The 10540-nt window shown below is 40.0% G+C and overlaps 1 protein-coding gene across 3 annotated transcripts in view; it reads right to left on the bottom strand.

Moving 5' to 3' along the window:
* Positions 1-1009: 1009 nt before the first annotated feature.
* LOC136875361 (dnaJ homolog subfamily C member 11) overlaps positions 1010-10540 on the bottom strand; it is a 192990-nt gene continuing 183459 nt past the window's right edge. For all 3 annotated transcript variants that reach the window (XM_067148907.1, XM_067148908.1, XM_067148909.1), the window contains one exon: positions 1010-1130. In XM_067148907.1, coding sequence (XP_067005008.1) covers positions 1108-1130 — 23 coding nt within the window. In that variant the 3' untranslated portion in view covers positions 1010-1107. The remainder of the gene's footprint in view (positions 1131-10540) is intronic.

Raw genomic sequence — 10540 nt, 5'->3', positions numbered from 1 at the left:
TTTTTTGTTCCATTATTTTGCAAATTTTCTTTCTGGCCTCAAACCTAATTACCTCCTGTTTGTCTACTGGGATCTCTGCAAGTGCGACCTCAGTTTCTGCTATCAATTTCCCTAATTCCCTGTTATGCAAGGACTTATAATTGTGTGGCCAATTATGTTTAGGACCTTTTTCTAGAATCTCAACTTCTTTTCTTACTAGCAGGTAAAATTCATATGCTGTTGTATTCTGCATTTCTACTCGTGTGTTATGTTTGGCATGAATGAGATTCTGGTATTTTTTTATCTAAAGTTTCTTGGTTTTTCTTTAATTTTGTGAACAAAGAGAATTTTATATTAAACTGCGCCTCCTCCCATTGCAAGGCCAGGATTCTTTTGGTGATAAGTGCAGCTCATAAAGTGAGCTATTCAGCTTTTTTTTTTTTTTTTTTTTTTTTTTTTTTTTTTTTTTTTTTTTTTTTTTTGAGATGTAAGAAATTAATTTCATCCTTAATCCAAAGGTGGTTCACTTTACGTTGTGTTCTCACCTCGTGGTGTTGCAATCTACCTCTCTTCTGAACAGTTTAAGATACTGACATTCTGTTTTCACTTTTGTTAATGGTAGTTGAACATGCAGTACATTTCTAGGCTTTTGACAAAATTTATCAGCTCACACGTTTCCATATGACAACGTTATTTCACACAATAACTGCTTATGATATACTATCAAGTTTACACTCATAGTTACAGGACGTTGCATAGATTGCTGCACAGGAGAATCGGTTTCGAGGTCTGCGATGTCAGTCTTGAGAGTCTCGAGCGAGAGCGTTGCCCTTCATTGCAGGCCCTAACGTTACGCCCCTGGAAAGCTTTCTCAGTCTAACTTTACAGAGTTGTATACTGTAGCGATTAGAATGATCAATTCTTCCTACTGCACTACTTCTTATATCCAAGCGAGCAGACACTCCAACAGGCTCACTGGTCTCTCTCTCTCTCACCATCAATGCAGAGTGGGAGAACAAATATTTATTCCTACAATTGGTAATATTTTATTTTTTGTATTTATAAAGTTACAACTGACAAAACTAGCAATAAGTTTACATTTCACATCCTCTATGGAGCTGCACAGGGTCATGTCGGGTTGACACGATGTGCTAAAAAGAAAAGAAGAAAAGCATGAAATAGTAAAGTTTCAAAAAGAAAGCAACCAAATTTTATGTTCACCAACAGTAAATACATGAGACATGTTTTTTTTTTTAAAAGTAAGTACCGTCTTGATACAGAAAAAATGTAATGCAAATTTTTTAAACTTCTGCTCAACAAAGTTTAAGACACTTATATTGTGAAACCAGCTTCTGAATTCCACCCTCATAGAAATCTGCTGCCTGATGTGCCAGCCACTGCAGCACATTCGTTTTTAGGTCATCATCGTGGCACTGACCTCATAATGCTTTTATCAGGTGCAGGAATAAGTGGTAGTCATTAGGCACTAGGTCAGGGCTATACAGAGGATGATAAAATTGTTCCCAACCAAATAAAGCGATGAGGTCTTTGGTTCAATTAGCCATGTGAGCAAAAAGCAAAAGAATCCCCCTTGTGAGCATGCTACACCATTTGTTTTGGATTACTTGATGGAGTTTATGTAAGGTCTCACAATAAATCTCAGCATTTACTGTGTCACCCCAGTGCAAAAAATCCACAAGCAACACACCCTACCTGAAATGCCTGCTTAGTTATTTGGGTGTACATATTGTGTTGTAGTATGCTTCACCTGTTGTAACTCCTAAGTGAATATTTTTTTGAAACATACAGCACCACAACCTGATGACATCTTTAGTTCCTCAATAAGGAGCAATAACAATGTATTTGTACATTGAGGACCTAAATTCAGTTTGAATTTTTCTTACAATGCTAAAGATTCTTTCTGTTGGTCATTCCTGTGTGACAATGATAAAACAACTAACATCACCTTCTCAGACCACTTTCATTCTTTAAATTTGGAACTTTACTCCATGCAACATCAATCCTAATATAATTTTATGTCATCGGATAAAATGTCACGCTGGTAAGATACAAATACTGATTCAAGTTTATCATGTTCTGAATCTGCTATAATTTTTCAAAATCTATTAATCTAATTAATGGGTGAAAATCAAGCACCTTGTCTCAAATTTAAATTAGCAATCACTGCATGTTTCAAGAATTCATCACCAATATGAAATTTTGTCACAATGTTGTCACAAACAACAACGTAAAACTCTCCAACACAGGAATGAAATTCTTGCTCATTACAACAACTTACTTCTTCTTCCAAATAAACCCTATACTTAGCACCAGTACCAAAACTTTATATCTTTTTTTGGTGCTTTAAATTCCACCTTAGTAATTCAAGCAATTCTTGTTTTTACACAAGATTGTTTAATAAATCTTACCAGCAAGTCTGTTAAAGACCATTAAGTTCACTTCTCAAGACAGGTACAATGGAATAAGCCATTGCCTGGAAGTACAGATGTATATAATTCAAGTTAGAAGTCAAAATAACACATTAAAATACGCAAACACAAACTAAAATAGAGTCAATGGGATAAAAGCGCAGTTGACAGAACTACACTAAGACAAAGGACAATATTACACATGATAGAAAAGACCACTATCCTTCATAAAACGGATGAAGAGGTCTGCTGACTGCTTGTCATCTCGCAGGATGAGGGAGATGGTACTCGGGAGTTTTAGACTGCGGTGCAGATTGACCAGGTCCACGCACTCCGTAAGGATGTGTACCACGGTAAGATGATTGCCGCAAGTACACACCGGAGGGGGTTCCCCTTTCAGTAAATAGGAGTGCATTATTATACCGTCGCCGATCCAAAGACATAATACCACCGCTTCCCTCCGAGAAGCCCGAAGGGAAGTCCTTCATACCTTCGTTGTATCTTTTCTCGCTCTCAGCGATAACCAAATGTCTCGCCTGAGAACGAATATCACTTGCTGGAACCTTGTACGGCAAAGTAACTGCCTCCTTGGCAGCCTCATCTGCTAATTCGTTTCCCTCTACACCCATGTGGCTTGGGAGCCACATCAATGTGATTCTGGTGCCGGCATCTGAACACCCAGCCAGCGGGTCCTGGATCCACTGCACCAGAGGGTGCCGAGGAAAACAGGTATCAATAGATTGTAGCGAGCTCAAGGGGTCAGTACACACTAGAAAGTGTCGGTGCTCATCGGACAATGTGTACCGCAGAACTTCACAGATAGCACAGAGCTCTGTTGTATACACACTACAGGTTTCCGGGAGAGCAAAAAGAAAACTATCATTATCGACGATGTTATCGTTATCACTTTCGTTTCTGCCCTCAAACCATGCGTGTAAATGATAACTGAACCTGGATACCAGCCAACAACGGACAGTAAGAGCCTCCGATAAATCTAAGGGTCAATCTTTCCTTCGGGCCAGTGTGCAGATCCAGGATTATTTCAGGTCGTCGTATTATCCAGGCAGGTACCCCACTTGGTTGTCTGACAAGGCAGGGAACAGAAGGTATGTCAAACAATCTTTAACTGCTATCTGAGTGTATTCCAACCGGCTGTTATGCTCGAGGATAAGCAGCGTACAGCCGACGGTTTCCATCGTGCAATACACAAGGATAGCTTAGGTGAAGTGGCATCTGTCGTAAATTTGCAGCATAGGACAGAAGCAATTGCTGGCGTCTCAGGTGTAAAGGCAGCACACCAGATTCAGTGAGCAGGCTAGCAAATGGGGCTTGTTCGAAAAGCTCTCGTTGCCAACCTAACCCCGCTGCGGTGAAAGCTATTCAGTTTTGCAAGGACGCTTTGCCTTGCTGATCCATATGCCGCACTGCCGTAGTCTAACCTGGATAAGAGATAAGATATGTGCCCTATAAAATCGTAGGAGCACCGTGCGGTCAGCTCCCCAATTAGTACTGCTAAGGAACTTCAAAATATTCCATTTCTTAGTGCATTGCACTTTTAACTGCCGCACATGTGGCTCCCACGATAATTTGCTTTCGAAAAGAAGCCCAAGGAATCGGTAAGTGTCAACTGCGGGAAGTCCACCGTTCCACTCTCCTAAAAGCTTGCTGTATTTGTCGTTCTGTGACTGCCATATTATATGAGCTGTAATGCAGAGCAAAATCGTCAACATATAGCGACAGTCTTACTGCTGAACCAGCAGCAGCGACAATACCATTTATGGCAATCGCGAACAGGGTGACACTAAGAACCGATCCCTGTGGGACTCCATTTACTTGAACTGGTATTGCAAATATAGCCTCCCTGCTCGGACACGGTATAGATGAAGGGAGAAAAAATTTGCAATAAATACCGGCAAGTTACCTCGGAATCTCGACTGATGTAGGACCGAAAGGACACCATATTGCCAAGTGATGTCATAGGCCTTTTCTAAGTCAAAGAAAACAGCCAGCAAATGCTGTCTGCGGAGAAATGCATCCTGGATAGACCTCTCCAGGCGTACCAAGTGGTTGTTTCTCCAGACACCACACAAGTCGGCTATTTACCGTCCTCTCAAATAGCCTACACAAGCAGTTTGTAAGACAAATAGGTCTGTAACTTCCTGCATACTTAGGATTTTTGTCAGGCTTGAGGACAGGAATGACTATGCCCTCTCGCCACCGAGATGGAAACTCTCACTCTCTCCAGATTCGGTTGAACACACAAAGGATATATAATAGACTATCCTCACTAAGGTGTTTCAACATCTGGTTATGGACATTGCCTGGTCCAGGAGACTTGTTCCTGCAAAGTGCCAAGGCGCTGCGGAGTTCCCACTCCATAAAGGGCAAGTTATAGTCCTCTGAAGATAGAGTGGCAAAACTAAGGTGATGACGTTCTACCTCCCACTTCAGAGCGAGGAAATCACAATGGTAATTCCCGGAGCCAGACACATCCGCGAAATGACTGGCCAGATGGTTAGTAATCAAGAGTGGTTCAGTGAAGATACTGCGTGCAAATGGAAATTCCCGGTACAGAAGATGATCCTTGGTTAGCCGAAATGCGTCTTAAGTTTAGTCCACACGTGAGATGACTGGGTATGTGATATCATAGACGAAACGTACATCTCCCACGAAGCTTTCTTACTCTGTCGAATAAGAACTCGTGCCTTAGTAAGGAGTTTCTTGAATGTTACCAAGTTGGCCACAGTAGGCTGTTCACAATAGCGTTTATGAGTGCGACAGCATTCTTTGATAGCTGCTGCAATTTCTTCGTTCCCCCAAGGAACGAGTTTTTGGCGAGGAGTCCACATGACATAGATGTTGATTTCCATAGGGAATCTAAAATATTTGTCCCGAATGAGTAAATTTATAATACTAATATAAATGGTCCGTTATTGGACATTATAAATTTTCCAGCTAACTCATTCCTGGTTGCCAGCGTTTCACCCTCATGTGCTAGGTTGGGCTCATTAGTTGGTACCTAGCACACCTACCAAGACGCTGGCTAAAGCATACCGTGGAGGCCACTGCGTAGGCTACTTGGAGCCACCGGAGTCTAGCTAATAGATAGTGTTTTAGAGAGTGATATTGAAGGCAGTGACGTTTGTGACGACAAAATAGACCCTGAAGTCTTTAGTTCGAGTACTAGCGTTGCGTATAATAGTTCTGATGACACGGAAAGTGATGCAAATAACGACGGTGTGCCAAGTCTTTCGAAACGAGCTCGTACCTCGCCACAGACTAACTTGACTGACTTGAACTGGACAAAAAGTGGCAATAAACCTGTTGTAGATAAGTTTAGTGAATACAGTGGGGTTAGTGAAAACTTACTGAAAAAGTTTGATACGCAGCCACTATCTGAACTCTCAAGTTTTTTGTGAATACATGAATCCTTTGTTTGACAAAATATCTGTCGAGACAGATTAATATCCCTTTCAGACCTGAAAGAAAACTGAAGGCGTGAATTTTTGTTTGTTTGTCAAAAACTGACTAAAATTCTCCTCAATACACATATTGATAGTTTATTTTACAAAATAAAAACTAACATCCGAAAAACAGGACCCACACAATCTTTCAAAATTCAAAGCCTCGTTGTATCACATACGATGATGTATCTTCAAAATTTACGTTCACTAACCAATGTACACACTTCATTGAATATATTCCGGTATTCAGTAAAGCTTCTAGATTAATATAAACGCAATAAATAAATACTTACTTTTGGCACTACTGCTTCCCGCCATCTCGCCGATCAACTGTGCTATTTAAACTCTTCTTCCTTCGCCCTGGTGGTCAAGCGCATACTAAAAGCAATTGAAATACAAGCCACGTGTCCCGCACAATCACTGCAGTCCGGTCTAGCGCCGAAAAAACATCAAATACGGTCAGGGATAACTAAAATACGAACCCGCACAATTGTGCGTACACGGTCTTAAAGGGATATGCAGCAAAACAGTTGAGCAATACTGACAGAAATAAGTTGAAAAACGATGACAAATGGTTTGAGACTACACCCGACGAAATTAGGGCATATTTTGCATTAATTATACTAATGTCACAAGTGCGAAAGTCAAGAATACAGTTATACTGGAGTAAAAACAGGTGTATAAACACTCCTATTTTTCGTGAAACCATGAGCAGGGGAAGATTTATTATAATTTCACGATTTTTAGATTTTGTTGACGATGAACAAGTCGATAGTAGTGACAAACTAAGAAAGATTAGGCCTATAATACAACATTTCTGCTCCAAATTTTCAGAATTATATTTACCTTCACAAGATACTGCTCCAGATAAAAGTCTAATGAAATTCAGAGGCGCCTTTCATATGTCCAGTGTAATAGGTCTAAACGTTCTAGGTTTGGAATAAAAATTTACAAAATTTGTGAATCAGTTCTGGCTACTGTCTGTCTTTCAAAATTTATGTAGTTGATGATGTAACGGATCCAAGTCTGCCAGCAAGTACAAACGTTGTTCTCAACATGTGTGAGCCCTTGTTAGGTCAAGGACATACATTGTTTTTAGATAACTGATATTCTTCCCCAGATTTATTCAAAAGGCTACACGACAAGCAGATGAATGTAATTGGAACTGTTAGACAGAACCGAAAAGACATGCCTCGCGATATCGGTAAGACGAAACTAAAACGTGGAGAGTATGAGACGAGGGGTGCCAACAGTATGTTGTGTATGAAGTGGAAAGATAACAAGGACGTTTGCTTTCTCACCACTAAACACAAATCAGCTGACATGACAGGGACAGGCAAACTCAGATGAAAGAGAGGACAAACCCCCAGGCAAGAAGTGATAAAGCCCAAGTGTGGCCTTAAATGCCAGAAGGGGATGGGTGGTATTGACCTTCAGGATCAGGTTACAGCTCTGTTCCGCGTCATGCAACGCACAGTGAAAGGGTATAGGAAAATATTCTTTTACCTCCTAGATATGTGTATTTTCAATTCCTTCACTGTGTATCACAAGATCACTGCTAACAGAAAGATGAGCTACACAGACTTCAGAACTAGCATTGCACAGCAGCTACTAGAGACGGTTCAGTTGCCGGAGTACTCGGTTTGAGGTCGACCTTCAGCGGGCACCACTCCCACCAGATTACAAGCTAAATCATGGACCCACTTTCCCATGCGTATTCCCCCTACAGAGAAAAAAATCAAAAGTCACAAGAAGGTGTGTTGTGTGCTACAACTGGGGTAAAAGAAGTAAAAGTTGCTGGCAGTGCAAAAAGTGGGGCGTAGCTCTTCACCTGGAAGAATGTTCTGAGGTGTACCACACCCAGCAGACGTACTAAAATAGCAACTTTTATTATAATTTGGATCCACCTTATTCAATACATAAAAACTGTTGTTTAGATGAAATTACAACACATATATCTGTGACGTGAAAATGGCAACTAATATTTATTTGGCATAATGGAATTGCAACATGAAAACATCTACGAGTATTTATTTATTTATTTGGCATGTCTACTTGTGTATCGAGACGTTATCCAATATTATCACCCATTGCTTGGAATTGCTGTTGATTAGTGCGATCGACAATGTAAATATATTTATTTCTGCAAGTTGCCTTGTGGCGCTGAGCTACGATCTTCCCATTCGTTCAATAAGAAAATCGATTGTGCGCGCATGCGCGTAGCTCTTGCTTCTTCGGGTGAGTGTGCTCGCCGCTGTCAGTCCTTGTCATGGGACAAGTCCTTGATCCCGGAATCACCTAGGTGTTAAAAAGGGTTTACCTACAGATAGCTGTTTGCTTTGTGAACCATATATTGGGTTATGAGTGTGAATATAAGTGAACTGCCCTAGCAGGTCGCCTAGGAACTGCATTTGTAAGTAGTCAACATTTCTATCTGCATTTAGCTGACGATTACGGATCGACATTTACTATCTCCATCCTGACATCAAATCAAATCAAAATCTCTTTATTTGCAAATGAGGTGTCTACCTCGGTGGCAAATCATCATCATCATCAGTTTTCCACTCCAGTTGCCCGGGTGTAGTTTACGAGCACTCTCCACTTCTGTCTGTCCATGTACCACTCTTCTCTCAAGACGACATGCCAGCTGATTCCTCTTGTTCCTATGTCCTCTTTCACTTGGTCCAGCCACCTCTTCCTAGGTCTTCCTACCGGTCGTTTTCCGGCCACGACTGTGTGTAGCCATTGTTTTGCTGTCCTTCCATCGTCCATTCGTTTGACATGGCCAAACCATTTCAAACGGGCCCTTGTCACTTTTTCATTCAGGGATGGGTACACACCAGCTTGCTCCCTTATTCTTTCATTCCTTACCCTGTCCCTTTTTGTCTTCTGTACCATAGTTCATAGGAACTTCATTTCTGCGGCTTGTAGTTTGCTGTCCACTTGTTGGGTTGTTGTGCAGGTTTCTAGGCCATATGTTATTATGGGGGTGAAGTATGATTGGAATAGAATCTGCTTTGATCTTAAGGGAACTTGTTCGTTCCAGAGGAGGTTCCGAACTTAATGGTAAAACTGAGCTGATTTTTGAATGCGGTTGTTAATCTCATGCTGTATTCGGTGGCAAATGGTACACTAAAATACATTATTGTCAAGCACTTAATATTAAATTAACAAGAGAAGAAAATTTTCCTATAATACAATATTATACAATTTACGCTAACAATGTTTTCTATTAAACACACAGCTCATCCTTAATAAATTTATATTGTTTACAAAATTCTACTTATAATATCTCCTGTACTACTTACAAATATAGTCAACTGATTTACAGTATGTGGAATTACTTCAAATGATACTATACAACTGGTATAAGATTAATATTTACATTGCATTTATTTATTTATTTACTATTTTTTTTTTTTTTACCCGTTCTGGATCCTAAGTAGCATAACAACCTGCTGCGTCTTAACCAGAGCCCCTTTTGCCACCACTTTTCAGAGTTCCTGAAGGGCCTTCACAGCTACCGTAGCGGTCCCAGGGCCCTCGAAGTCCCCACTGTATTTCACCCCTACAGGCAGTCCCCTACTTTGGCTGTCCAAACTCCTTAGACCAGGGGATGGAATTAATTTATTCACACACATTTTTTTCATTTACAATAACCTGCACTGGTCGAATGCCCTCTAACACTTCATTTATTTTCTCTGTTGCTGTTTATTCTCTTCTTGAATATCTGTACAGATTTTGGAAAAGGATCAAACACTACCCCTGGTAAACTGTTCCACTCCTTCACACCCTTCCCAATGAATGAAAATTTACCCCAATCGCTTCTGCTAAAATTCCTTCTAATTTTATATTTGTGGTCAGTCCTGCCGATATAATTATTTTCCAACTGAAGCCTCTCACGGATATCTCCCCATGCTTCTTCTCCTGTATAGGCTCTATATAATCCTATAAGTCTAGTTTTCTCCCTTCTCTTACTTAAAGTTTCCCACCCAAGTTCCTTTAACATTTCTGATACACTACTCTTTCTCCTGAAATCCCCTGTTACAAATCTTGCTGCTTTCCTCTGCACACTATCTATTTCTTTTATTAGGTATTCTTGGTGAGGATCCCAAACACTGTTTGCATATTCCAATAATGGACGAACCATACTAAAGTAACTTTTTTTCTATTAATTCTTTGTTGCATCCTTTAAGTAGCCTCATTATGACATGTAACGATCTGTATGCTTTCCCATCGCTTTGTGTATATTAAATTCTACATTTAACAGAACTTGAAGCCTCATCGTGTGAACTGTGTTAGTGAAGTGTGCCATGAATATATTATTTCGTGAGCGGATTACTGCTCGTCATACGGTATCCAACATTGAAGTGCACACTGACATTGTTTCATGATATCTGGACATATAATAATTCTTCCTTGTAAACGACTATAGCTGAGGAAAATTATTTTAAAACCAAGGAATGATTAACTGTTACAAACGGATATCCAAGTAACTGGAATTTATTTAATTTCATTATTGTGGGCATATTTAAGGTGCTTGTGTTTTATACATTGAATTAATCATTTTATCGGCAGATATTAATTTTAGGATAGATTAAGATAATACATTTTGTTCATGTTGTTTCTATGATATGTTCTCCTAGTTGTCACATAATCTTATATTAG

The sequence above is a fragment of the Anabrus simplex genome, chromosome 6 (genome assembly GCF_040414725.1).
Source record: "Anabrus simplex isolate iqAnaSimp1 chromosome 6, ASM4041472v1, whole genome shotgun sequence".
NCBI lineage: Eukaryota > Metazoa > Arthropoda > Insecta > Orthoptera > Tettigoniidae > Anabrus > Anabrus simplex.
This window is presented reverse-complemented; position numbering and strand designations above follow the sequence as displayed.